At 49.6% G+C, this 13,708-nt stretch overlaps 3 protein-coding genes across 3 annotated transcripts; 2 read left to right on the forward strand and 1 right to left on the reverse strand.

The window, feature by feature from the left end:
- Positions 1-2,630: 2,630 nt before the first annotated feature.
- On the forward strand, positions 2,631-2,966 carry AKAW2_80251S (uncharacterized protein; the record flags this gene model as incomplete). The annotated part of the gene is made up of 2 exons (XM_041681251.1): positions 2,631-2,756; positions 2,808-2,966. 2 exons carry the CDS (start codon positions 2,631-2,633, stop codon positions 2,964-2,966), a joined length of 285 nt encoding a protein of 94 aa, XP_041548212.1.
- A 3,102-nt stretch (positions 2,967-6,068) lies between these two features.
- Positions 6,069-7,792, forward strand: AKAW2_80252S (uncharacterized protein; the record flags this gene model as incomplete). The annotated part of the gene is made up of 3 exons (XM_041681252.1): positions 6,069-6,144; positions 6,217-6,390; positions 6,447-7,792. 3 exons carry the CDS (start codon positions 6,069-6,071, stop codon positions 7,790-7,792), a joined length of 1,596 nt encoding a protein of 531 aa, XP_041548213.1.
- Positions 7,793-10,227: 2,435 nt separating this feature from the next.
- On the reverse strand, positions 10,228-11,646 carry AKAW2_80253A (uncharacterized protein; the record flags this gene model as incomplete). The annotated part of the gene is made up of 1 exon (XM_041681253.1): positions 10,228-11,646. One exon carries the CDS (start codon positions 11,644-11,646, stop codon positions 10,228-10,230), a length of 1,419 nt encoding a protein of 472 aa, XP_041548214.1.
- Positions 11,647-13,708: the final 2,062 nt, after the last annotated feature.

Genomic DNA, 13,708 nt, shown 5'->3' on the forward strand with positions numbered 1-13,708 from the left:
CGGCCCAGAACTCGACCATCGCTTCTTTCACTGGCGACCAGAAGTTTGTCTGATCAATAGTTTCATCGAGCTGGAGGGGTTTGTCTTGATGAATTCTGCTTGGATTTTGTCTGCCAGGATCCCTTTCCTACTATCTCAACCTCGCCATGTTGATCCGGTATATGAGGCGATTGACTGGGACTTGATGTGGTTGACCCGTAAACTTCACCAGCCGTTTGTCCCTCAGGTTCAGCTGCCAGCTAATGTTTACAATCACCACTCATTTCCTTATGGGCACTCCTATTGATTCTAAGTTTGGACCTTTTCGCTATTTGAGCATCAGAATTCCTGCTTCATATATCCAAACTCCGGCTTCATGTGGTGAGCTCTCACGGGAGGATGCTGTACGACGCCTATCGCTCAAGGAGAGCTCACTTGCAGCCAACTCTGTCCTGATGCTGCACACTTAATCTCCGACTCGGTCTTTTAGCAGTCAGCATGCAATTGCTTATTCTTGGTCCGAGCTTGAAGAGAACAATCGGTTGTGCAGTCTGTTTTCACCTCCGAACGACAGCCTCATGTCTAGGCTTCGGCGTGACATTCATGCTCCGGATCTCCTTCGCCTATCACAATGATAGGTTCGCGGACCTCTGCATATGTGACGTCCCGAATATAATCGCTTCTGGTAATACAGGTCTTCGGCTGAACTGGCCGTTCGAGGGCACTTTGAACCTTTCATTCGAGACACCCAGTTCCTACCGACGGAAAGATTATAGCTCTGCCACGTCGGCCAGTACTTTGTGTCGGTGTTGGGAAAGTAACATGCACCCCCGACGAGAGTCTCGGTTTGATACCTCAGATCTCCTGGGTTTTGTCGTCAGATTGTTTATCGCATGACAGTGGTAGCATTACTTCATCTATCAATCGATTGCGGACCCTCACCGGATGTGGATTGAGTGCAGCTTGCATCCGATTACCCCTTACGACGATCTGGTGCCTTGCAAGAACGGCCGCAACTGTTCCTTGTTCTCGATGGCATGATTATCACTCTGTGACTCCTACCGGATGCATAACACCAGACGAAGTATCTATGCTTCGGCCTCATTCTCGGAAAATTCGTAGGATTGGCAGGTAGTTAGCCTTTGCCAATGGACTAAGATACGGTACAATGCATAGGCTTAGTCGCTCTTTGCATCTATTACCGTTCAAAAAACCTAAGTACTACACTAAGTAAAACCCCGTTGTTGAAGATCGACAACGAATGTCCCCTGCATCCCCGATTCTCTGGAGGAAGCGGCTCGAGTCACCAAAGAACTCGTAAGCGAATCTGAGCTCATCAATACGGGGTGCATAGTTGGTACCAAAGAACAACTTTTAACACCCCAGCCGCCGATAACTGACCTACATAATTGCAAAACGGAACAATTTGTTAGTAAGAACCATAGCGGCTCCCACGGTCTTGCTTCCACCAGAGACAAATACCATACCTTCAATCACTTTCCTCCACAACGCGGGCACGGTCCGTTGGCTGGGGCTGACCGGTGCGCAGTAGGCTGAAACAGGTCCCACCGCGTCGTGTCTGAGCTAGTCTAGTCTACTTTGTACTTAGTCAGTTTAGTAGACTAGACTACCAGGGAGCAAGCAGCTCAGCCTATCTAACATTAAGCCCTGCATTTTGGGGGGGGAAAGAAAATCGCAAGGCGTAAATTCGCCGACGGGGAAACGACGGGCGCGATCCGTACGTAGAACAACAATTTCAATGGTTCCGCTTATGCGGTTGATACGTAGGTCGCTTTTTCTTTCTTTTTTCCCTCTTCCCTCAACCTTTTCCCTCACAGACAAGAATTATTGGGGTGGGTTCGTTATCATTATGTAGACTGGAACGGTGATTCCGTTATAGCCACCACTGGCCTAAGGATTTGAGTGGAACTATCTGGGGAATAATCAATGGAGGTTCCAGTCCCGGGATGATGATCCACCCAGACAAGGCAAGTCAGCCTAGCCGTGTTGCTAACTAGTCAAGCGGAACTAACTAAAGATGATGCTAGTTAGTTAGGCTCCGGCTGGCTCATCCTAATAAGTCCTTAGTAACTAACCAACTAACTGTTAACAACGGACTACGCCGAGTAGTAAGTGGAGGCGCAGACGGTCAGGTAATGGAATGGATCCCGTCTATCTAGCGTGTACGCTTCGCAATACGTTTGTGACCCAGGTTTGCTTAACTTACTTAGTAACTGACCCGGTGTGTTCAGTCAACCCATGTTCAACTTCCTACACTAAACCGTTGGCTACCCTATCATCGGCATGGTTGCCGGGGTGTTGGTGTTTCAAGTAATACGCTTTGTTGGCTAGAATGCCTCCCTATCTGAAATAATAGCTTCAGCTCTCTGCTGCAGCAATGTGGAGTTGTAGTTCACATAGAGTATCTAGGGGACTTATGTACCTGGTAACTTCCATCTTACTTGTTGCAGCCGAGGGAGCGTTTCCCGTCCATTGGCGAGCTGACGAAGAAGAATAAAGGCCATACCGTGGGATTACCAGGGCGAGCTCACTCAGGGAGGCCCCGAAGGGACCCGACTATAGTCAGAATGGAGGGTATAATTGGCGGAAGAGAACATCCACCCAGCGCTGTGTAGATCAGGCCCCGCCGCATGACCGACCATCAAAACCGCTGCAATTGCCCCGAACAAGAAGCAGTGACGCCATCCCGCAGTCCCCAACAACCCGTGATTTTGACGCTGGGATCTGAGTCCCTAAGTGGACAACTGATCGGTGATGTAAACATGGTCCCTAGCGGAATTGGTATCTTTTTCCTGACTCTCTGATAGGCTTCTTGTTTGATAGGCGAAGTAATGAAGGAGCGCAATGTCACAATCTCAATGGTCGGCAATTCCACGGTGATCATATGGGGAAGTTGTCAGGAATTTCAACACCGATACGATACCGTACGTCACCAATACACCCTGGTTACAGCACAAAACAGTTGAACCTGAACCTGCATCTCAACCTGTGCTGCTGCGTACCTACTTTTGACTTCCTTTCCGACCACTTTCTGGCCTCAAATGGAAGGTTACCTCCTCCATTCAAGTCAGTAACACTGCAGCCGGTCGGAGTCACCGACATTATACTCCTTTCATAAGCAATCTGTCAATAATTCTCCTGTGTGTGCACAATTGCCCCGGAGTACGGAGCACAGAATGTTCGGCATTAGGACAGGGGACAGGATCCAGGGCACATGCATGAAAGGTCGAACCGCTCGATGGGCACAGACTTTCCAGCCCGGGACGTGGTTCAGTCCACGGGGTCAACCATGGTCGAATTCCAGTGCCTGCCCATTCGCAAGCCCTTTTGTCCGGTCAGAACCGCATGAGTGGCTGGAGCGAAAAAAGAGTGGACTGCATAGAAGACTGGAATTTGGTTTTCTAGAACTTATGGCTGTGAATCCGTGTCTTATGGCAAAGAAGACTGGAATGACTGACGGGTGGCCTAAGGCGTTGAAAGCTGAATTACCACTGGAAGAACTACTATGTACTATTATTACTGACCACCACTTACTTACTACTTTGTTGTACCTTCCCAAGGCAGCAGGCATTTGCCCCAACAGTCATTGGTTCGGGACACGTCGCGGATTGTACCATGGCGGCTGACGCTAACAGAAGTTTCCCGAAATAACTATCAACACATAGTTCCCAGCTGTGCAGCATCACTTTGATACTGGATTCTTCTGCCCATGTCCCTGTCCTGCTGCCCACTGGAAGAGGGATCGGTGTCGGAATATATTAGGCCAACCAAGGTAATATTGTCACTAGTGACCGGCCCGGTTGTCGTGCCCCAGAGTTTTCGTAACAGGATCCATTCGGCCCCTCAACAGAGTTTGGTCCGTTCTCCACGAAGCCTTTAGACCACAAGTTTGTAGACTAAGGCTCCTCGACGCTTGGAAGTCTGAACCCTAACCTAAGACCTAAGGACAAGTTCCTGCCAACAGTCTAACCATTTCCAGGCGGTCTAATTCTGAGCGGGCTACCTAGTCTATCCTGGCGTGAAGCGCGGCTAACCGACTTCGCTACGATTAGAATCATCACTTGGATTAGAACAGGGGATTGGGATGGAAAGATAGATCAGGATAAGAGGACGAAGCCAAGTTTCGGAAGAAATGTTCCCCCCCCCCTCTCTCAAAAAAGCGGTTGCGTCGTCGGAGATCCCTTGCATTGGCACATAAGGACCTGAAGGAGATAGCTGGGGGGTCGAGTTCGAGATCTCAATCTCACCTGAAATGCTTGGTTTGGTTTGGATACCGTATGTTACGTCTTTCCGAGCCATCTTAGTAGTAGTGAATCAGCGGCGGTGCACACCGAGTATCAGGGCGCTGGCTGCATGCTTTTCAAGGTACCTTGCTCTGGACAGCAAGAAAAAAGTCTCCTGCTGACGCGGCAAGAAACATGGCATTTAATGCACGACACGAATACCAGGTGAATTGGTCGGGATGGATTGCGAGTAAGAGGGGGTGAAGATCCAGGGGTAAGGCAACCAGATCGTAGGTAGGGGTTGACAGAATGGTTCTGGAGTAACTACTGTAGGCTCTAGCCACAAGGCTGACTGACAAAATCCGGGATCGCATACCTGGGGGGGAAGAGAGGGAGAGGGGGATCGATTTGCGTAAGAAATGGAATCGTGCGTGACAGCTTGGCTGTTTTGGCACGAGGCTTCGTCAAAAACAATTTATTGCCCAATTCTAGTATCCATGGAATGGCCCGTGGGCTATGTGGAGCGATAGGTTGTTCTTTCACCTGTTTCCTTTCTATGCGTGTGTGTGGGCGTGTATGTGGGCTTGTGGAAAAGATAATACATCGTATTCAGGGATCAACTACTGAGTTTTATGGATTTAGAGGGAAGGAAGATACATACATACTACAAATAATGTTCGGAAATTTTTATCTGCTACAGAATTGGGTGTCTATGCTATAAGTAGTAGCAGCAGTAATAGCAAAGAAAGCGTCCGATCAACACCGAACGTGGAAGAAAAAAGAAAAAAAAGAAACCATACATAAAGTAACAGTAAAGGTGTTGTAAAGTAAGTAAGGAAAGAACTGAAATGAAATGAAACAAACCAGTAATGAATACAGTGAATAGTTCACACACTCCGGTTAGGCAGAGAGACCAGAGGTGCCACGCGAATCTCCTTGCGGGCGCCGAGTTGTTCCACTTTCCCTTCCACTTCGCCGCCCCCCTCTGACCCTCTCGCCGAAACCCAAAGCGACCGGACTGAATTGCGACTACTTCTTCCCGCTCCCCTCCCGCCTTTCTCCCCCCCTTCTCTTTCTCTTTTTTTTCCCTTTTCCTCTTTTCCACAGGGTTACTTCTGCAACTCTGCCTCGAGATCGATCGCTTTTTCTCTTTATCTTGGCCGCCACAGCCGGTATTTGGTGTCCTGTCTCACGGCCGGCGCCAAACGGTGCGTAGGCTTTGGCCCCCCCATTCCCTTCAATCCTCTTTCTCCTGATTCTTCCTTTGGGGTTTTGTGTATGTTCCTGTTGGGCTTTGCTCGTTCCGCTTCGAACTGCCCATCCCGCCCCTGGTACCTGGGTGTTGCCATTGTGTGAACAACTCGCCTACCCGCTTCTTTGTTCTCGCCTTTTTTACACTACTATACTATACTCCCTTCCCCGGGCTTCTTCTATCGGGCTTGCCAAATCGTCACGGCAGCCTACATCGACCTTCCCGACCTCAGTTGCGATTCGACCCTCTTACAGGTGAAACGGCGTTTCTGTGACCTCGTTCGGTGCATTGGGATATTCAAGCTGGTGATACCCTTGCTTTGTTGGAGTTTGCCTTGGTTTCTGCTGGTCCGATCTTTGCGACGGACCACACCACCTATACCTCGAATTTCTCGCCTTGACGGCCTCTTCGCTTTCCTCCGGCAGGTCTTCCTGTTCGGCTTAACATCCTCATACAAAACTATCCATATATAAAAGACCAAAACTAGGCGGAGAAGCGTGCGACTTCTCGGCCCCCACTCTGTTCACTTATACCCTTTTGATCCTATATACCGTCGCGAATCGTCGCATGTTCCTTTCTCAGTAACCGCGGCGATGCTTATCGATGGCGAGAAGTGGGCTTGTGAAGCTTGCGTCCGGGGTCACCGTGTCAGCAGCTGTCACCACAGTGGTAAGTGTGGCAACTATCTCTGATGCATCACATTCTTCTCCCGTCGCAATTGCTAACGTGGCTTGGCTACAGACCGCCCCTTGACCCACATTAACAAAAAAGGCCGTCCTGTCTCTCAATGCGCTCACTGTCGCGGCCTACGCAAGTCACGGACAACCCACACTAAGTGCGAGTGTGGTGACAAGAAAAAGAATTGCCACAAGAATGACTCAGATCCCCATGTTACTGATAAGCGGGATCACAAGCGTGAGCATGATGGTGATGGTGAACTGGTTCATAGTTTTCTGATCTGGATTTTACAGAGGACTCCCGTCCAAAATGTGGCTGCACTCATGGTCAGCGCTGCACCTGTGCGCTGAAGAAGGAACCCCACCTGGATACCGTTCCGGAGACCGGCCTCCCTCCACCCCCAGCTGCGGCGCTGTTGGATCAACCCAAGAAGCCGCAGCTGACATCGACCAAATCGGAGAGTACCTTGACTATTTTCCGCGATGGCCACCACAAGCCGGCTCATAAGCACAACGACATGGCTCACAAATGCGGTCTGCCCTACACGATACCTCGTTCTCATACCATCCACGCTGGCGATGTGGCCCGCCGCTCGGTCGACCACCTGCCTCTGGTCCAGCCCACGATGCTCAACGAGGGTTTCGCAAACCAACAACAGCCTGCAGAACAGTCACCCGCGCGCGGACAACATCGCCGTGTCAAGTCTGAACATGGTTCTCCTGAAAGTGCCCCCGTCGTCTCGCCGGACAACGTCCCGACAACCGTTCCCCCACTCGACATCTCGTCCTTTTTCCCTCAAGTTCAGACAGCGGAGAACGCTGGTGACGTTGGCGTTCCCGAGCCGGTCTCGATGCCTATGAAGACCCCTCTGGACCCACTGGTCACGTCGGGGTTACCCTTCGACATGTCATCATTCTCATCCTTCCCAACAACAGCGACATCACCTGTCAATTGTGTCGCATTCCAGGACCCCTACAAGGAGCCCTTCTTCACGTCACCTGAGGGCGACGTGTCTCTTCAGTCGACCGCTTTCAGCGCCCCTCCAGTCGATTGGTCAAGCTTCCCTCTGTACTCCTCGGAAGTACCAGCCGCGACAAGCACTCAAGCACCCTCCTACGCAAGCTTCGATTACAACTCTATGGCTCCCGGATTCCCAGCCCCGTCATCATCCGGTGACATCTCTGAAGCGGATGAGTTCGCGCCGATCCCTGGCTTGGGACGTACGGGCAGCGATCTGCATGATCTCAACAGCGTCAGCGAGGGCTCCGATATCGACCATTTCCGCATTAGCTCGGCCTCGTCATTCATCGGTCTTCCTCAGGCACAGCTCTTGGCATCGAATAACCTTGAGTCGATTGACATTGACGACTTCCTCAAGTCGGCCAACGAATCCACCGCGGCGTTGGAGCATCAGCTTCAGGCCACGATGGGCATGGAAGCCAAGCAACTTCCGACCGAGGATGCCTTCGCCATGTCGAATGCTGAGACCTTCAAGCCGGTGACTACGCCAACTGCCAGCATGTCGATGACCACGCCCCCAACCGAGGCCGCTTGGAACGTGGGGCTCTTCGACCCCAATACTGCCCCCATGAGCGAAAACAGCAATGGCAATTTCTACGTGCCGCCATGGGTGCAGTAGGGCTGCTTTTCGATGAGACGCGGCTTGCTACATAGTGTTGTGGTCTGTTCGCGGCACCTTACCACCACCTCCACACCGTCTGAGTGACACCCACGTCTTCATGACCTTGATGAGAGATGATGATAAATGCCTGATTTATCTGTGTTTTATTTAGCAGTCCGAGAGTGACACTAAACTATAGCATCCAATTTTATAAAGATTACTATTGCTATTTTATTTTTATTCGGGTTTTTTCACTACCCTCGCGGGTCTTGTCTATCCCTGTGTACATTTGCAGAATTTTACCCTCCCTAGGTCCTTTTCTTTTTTGTTATTGTGTCAAGTCACTCGCTCTGCCTTTTTCACTACCCGCATACATAGAGCTGGTTTCTGCAGCGTTCTTCACACGATAGACAGCGGGTCTCTTTGTCTCAATCAAGAAAGACTATTCTTAGTTTGTGGAGTGCGATCGTTCCTTCCATGCCCCGATCCGCAGTGGATCGATCATTCTTCTCATCAGGGACAACGCAGATGCCTGTTAGACAGGTAGTAATCCTAATCGGGGATTACGTCAACTCAAGCTGCAGCGAACCAACAATAGAGCGCTAAGCATTTTGTGCGACAGACGCAGACACCGAAACACTCTTTTCGGTATATACTCTGTAAGTTACAAGTAAGTAAACCGGTTAGAAAGAATGAAAAAAATGGATAGATTGTCAATGTATGCATCATGTATTGAATCATGTACAGTAAAGTAATATGTACGGAGTAAGTTGTGTATGTATGCATACTGTAGTAGCGGTGAGCAAAGCCGGTTCTAAGTCCGGCGGTGTGGGTTGTGGTTTAAATTGTCATCATTTGTGGCTTGCTTGTTGCTTGCAGTTCAGATGGTTCTAGGTTCTAGGTTCAGCTTGTTAATTAATGATGATGATTATGATGATGATCCCTGTCATCTGATCGATCATGCAGTCCTCCCCCATGGATTTTTACTGTAAGTAATTATTGTCGGTTAAACCGGGTCGGTTTATACAGTTACTTTCATAGAAGGTGTGTATAAAAACTGTGAGTGTGGCGAGAAAAGAAGGGAAGGTTAGAACTACTACTAGTAGTCACTGATATTTAGCAGAACCACCATCTACTTCTTAACATGAATTAAATATCATTAAATGTTACTACTTTCGCAGCGGGAGTCTAAAACCCATAACAATGATTCATCCACCCACATATCGGTTAGTTAACTGGTTAGTTAGTTTAGCAGTATCAATACACATAACCCCTCAAATCCAAATAACCCCCATGAAAACAAAACAAATTCAGTTACTTACATGATACTGTACAGTAACCTCCCCAGAGACCAGATGAAACCGGTGCCAGTAAAGTAAGTACTTAATGTACAGTTAAGTAAGTAAGTAAGTACGAACAGACCAAAGCCAAGTCCCAACAAGCCTTGTCGAGTCAAAGCTTGTTTTGGGTCTTCTTCCCCTTGCATAAATTGGGGGAAATCCTTTTTACCAGGGGTGGTTGGTGTGATAAAGTATTTGTAATTTATTGGTTGGTGGATTGATGGATGATGTGCAGGAGGATTTATTGAGTAAGTATATACACTAGTAGTAGTAACTGGAATGAATGGGTGGGTGGGATAAATGCCTCATGTGGGGGTTTCCGGGGGGAAGGGGGGTAGTAGTATAGTTAAGCTTTTGGTGGGGATTGCTTATTGATTAGTTGGTGGTATTCTACTAATAAGTAGGTGTATGTTCATTATTTGAGGGAGTCGTAGGAGATTTGTTTACTAGTTCTGTTCTGCACGTCCTGTGAGGTGTCTTTTTGTATGGCTGTCTCGGTGGGTTGGTGTCTGCAGTGAAACTGGTATAGTATATATTTCTGATAAGTTATATGATGTGATAAATTGTATTTATACAGCAATGTTCATTGTGATAGTTGTTTTGGAATGATTCTTCACAATTTATATATTCTAAGTGCGGGTAGGTGCAGACTTCAATATTATATATATATGAGTAGTAGTTATTACTTCCTAGTTGGCACCACTTGACTAACTTAGTACTACTATCCTCCTACAAATAGGGACTTTTATCTCATACTACGCAGTTATAAGTGTTGATAGCATATAGTATTTGCTACTCAGTGTCTAAGACGACAGCATGACTTCAAGGTAGAAGTTTTGATTACGTTAACAATCCGAAACGCCGCGGTTCTATAGCAGCTTCAATGTGTGTATATATACTATGCTCACTTCGCCATGTTCCAGCTATTTATAGGTAGGGTCATAGATGCAAGAGCTAAGATATCAAGTTTGATGACTAAAATTATTCTTGAGCCTGAACTAGACCCAGCACTCATCATTGCAAGACAAACATAACGGAAGATTAACATTATATTACCTGACGCTGAATTCGCTTCTACCTCAAATTTATCACTACCTTCTCATTTCTCATGCTTTAGAACCCGTGCCCGCCCTGAGAAGCCCCGGGGTATCCGCCCTGGGAGCTACCCGTGGCAGGGTAGCCAGCCCCAGTGGAAGGACGTCCCTCGGAATATCCAGAGCTGGGGAAGCTGCCCGTGGAGTGTCCGGAGGAAGGATAGGTGCTCCCGGCTTCAGGGCCCTCCGAAAATCCAGATCCAGGGTAGGTGCTCGCGGAGTGGCCAGTGGAAGGGAAGCTAGCGCCGCTGGAAGGGCCCTGCGAAGAGCTCGAAACAGGGTAGCCGCCCGTCGAATGCTCAGACGAAGGATAGCTGGCGCCCGAAGTACCTCCAGAGAGTCCCGAACCAGGGTAGGAGCCCGTGGATTTTCCAGTGGAAGGATAGGTACCTTGGGAGGGGCCCTCGAATTGACCAGAGCTAGGATAAGTTCCTGCGGAGTGTCCGGATGAAGGGTAGGAAGCTCCAGATGAAGGGCCCTCGGAGTATCCAGTACTGGGGTAAGAGCTTGTGGAGTGCCCAGTGCTAGGGTAGCCGTTGGTTGAGGGTCGTCCGCTCGACTGTTCACTGGGGTAGCTGCTGCCAAATGGTCCTGTTGATTCTTCACCCGGGTACACAGATCCGGAGCCAGAACTAGGGTATTGGCCACCAGTCTGGGAGTTACTAGGAGCGTATCCTCCTTTTGAAGGAACTCCAGTAGATTGGCCATAAGGGTACTCGCCACTTGTGCCCTCAGAATGACTTCCGAAAGGCGACCCGGTGGACTCACCACCAGGATACTGTCCGCTCGGAGGGTAGCCCTGAGATTGCTGACCTCCAGGAACGCCAGTAGGCTCGCTGTTGGAAGGAACAGACGAGTGGCCAGTTGGGGTGTATCCCACATAGTATCCGTCCTCGTAAGCAGAGGACGTGTCAATGCTACCGGGGTCTTGGCTGCTCGGGACTGACCCCTGTGAGGGCGGGCCTCCAGAAAGACCGCCACTAGGTGGCGCGCCTTCGCTTTGTCCGTATGCCGGGAAACCCTGGGAGGATTGGCTTTGAGGCCTTCCAGCGCCAGCAACTGGCCCGGCCGGAGCGCTCACTGAGGTTGCCGTCGGCCTGGAAGCTGCCTCATTGGCTGGCGGAGCATTGATGGAAAAGGGTCCATGGATTTGTTGGTCAGGGAAGGGAGTTGCGACAGGCCGTGGGATTCCGTGGAAAGCCCCCGACGGGGCGCTAGAGGGGGTGCCCGAAGGAGTGGCTATGCTGCTGCTGCCAGGAGCTTGCTCCTTGGCTCCATGGGAACCAACAGTGAAGGGGAATCCGCTCCCGAAAGGACTGTTGGGCCATTGGGGCTGGCCACTCGGGATAGCAGCCCGTTTAGCATTCGGGTTGTGGACAGGAACAGCGAGGATAGAGCTGCAGAACGACAAAATGATTGCCGCTGTTTGGGCCTTCATGATGACTCAGGCTTATTGAAATTTGCTCTGAACTCTTAAGAGACAGACTAAGCCAGGCTTGAAACTAGGGGAGTGACAAGCGATGAAGGGCAAAAACAAGGGTTGATTGGGATGTTGAACGAGAACTGCACAACGGAAGACTAGAGTGAACAAGCCTTGGTTTATATATCATAAAAAGCCCGCTTGATCACGAAACATAATATGCTGATGAGGCATAGCGAATGAAATGCCTAGACTAAGCCAGCACACATAGCTAAACCATGGATCGCTGCATTCATCTGGCAAACCATATTCGTAACCAACTCTTTAGTGAGAGAAGCCATACTGTGCACCATCGCACAATTGTGGAAACATTGCATTTGTTGGCATCCCCTTCATTGTTTTTACCGGCTTTTGGGCTTTTCCTAATAATGCTTGCAAGGGTGAGGAATCTCCAAAATTAGTTGATGTAGCACAATTTCCTCCCCTGGGTGTGATGGGATCCCAAGGAATGTGAGCACGAAGGGACGCGTAGCGGGTAGAAGGGCCTCAATTCGCCGTTAGGTGACAATTCTCAGACGCGAATTGCTTGAACCAAGGCCCAGCTTCACGGGAAGCATACCGATGAATGCGAGGGGGATGTAGGATCAAGGATAGTATCGCGCGCGTCCTCGTGGTGGTACATCCCTAGATTCCTGCGCAAATGCATCCAAGAACGTGTCAGATCGTGACCCCTTGATCCCTGCCCACAGGCTGCCCCACAGCCTGTCTCCATTAAACATGGGGAATATCGCCGAGTTAAAGTTGTATATATAGCAGGAGCCGCGCAGCTTGAGTTAAATCCATACTGTGCTCGCACTCCTGTTGTGATCAGCATTTAACCGATCTTCCATACGGCATACAGGCAAGCTTAATGCGTAGAGACCGATAAAAGTATAACAGCATTGTCGAAGAAGGCCTGGAACAGTGTGTTCTGCTCTCAGTGCAAGCCTAGCCATTCTTGATCGCTGTGGCAGTGTTTATGGCGCAAATTGACTGCTTTTAATGGTGAACATTGGCTGGTGCACGTCCGCATGAAGCTAATCTCAGCCTACTGCCGTACTACCTCTATGACAGACGAAAAGGTGGTTGGGCTGGTTCTCGAGATTTGGGGATCAAATACTTTGGCGCCGACGAAGTCCATTTCAGCTGTCAAAAGCAGCGACCGGCCGATTGCAGGGTTTGCCAACCAACCACTACGTGCATCTGTTCGTTTCGTATGGGCGTTGGGTGGTTTCGTGTAAGTAGCCGCGAGAACCCAAGCATGGCGGAGAGATTACGCACGGTCTCTTGTCCATCTAGCAAGATGGATGCTGCCGTGCGGACCAGTCTGTCACTCGCTTCGGAATGGACTCCTCTAGCCGCTTCTCTGGAACCGGCGTAGATGACTTTCAAGAGCCCTAGTCTATATCAATGGATTGATTAGCGTCAGCACACCGGCAAACTGATGAGACCCTGCATCCGAGACGCATAAACACCAGCGTTTCGGAGCCTCTAAAGATCCGGGTAATGACGGGTCACAGGCTTATTGGAGTGGAGACAGCTCGCGCGTGTTATTAGGATTAGACGTAAAGTCTTGGAAGATATGATGTTCGGCCTTCAAGTGCATAAGCTCGGTACTTTTGCTAGACAAGATTCCTCGCTTCTTGATGCTAAGCATGGAAGAGCGTGAACAAGATGTGCAGGATGCAGAGTTAGTTAGATGGACGCAATTCACATTGTATATGCATCGGGCTCTTCCTTGTCCAGACGGCGCAAACCCAGTCGCGAAGCACCGAAAGAGACAATGTGCAACTATTTGAAGTGTCGGCCAATCAGTCTGTTCTAGAGTTGGAAACACGAGAAATCATGTGGCATAATATTGAGCTGCGAGCTTTACTGTGATGATTAGTATCTCTGGTGCTCATATGAAGCTATCTGACCTGGCACGCCGCCTCACTGCCATATGGTGAGAAAGCGTACCTGAATACTTTCCAAACAAGGCATTCAGTATCCCACGATCAGCATCAAATTTATTCATAAAAGGTTGGGTCGTCTGACAGAC

This window comes from Aspergillus luchuensis, chromosome 8, assembly GCF_016861625.1.
Source record: "Aspergillus luchuensis IFO 4308 DNA, chromosome 8, nearly complete sequence".
Lineage (NCBI taxonomy): Eukaryota > Fungi > Ascomycota > Eurotiomycetes > Eurotiales > Aspergillaceae > Aspergillus > Aspergillus luchuensis.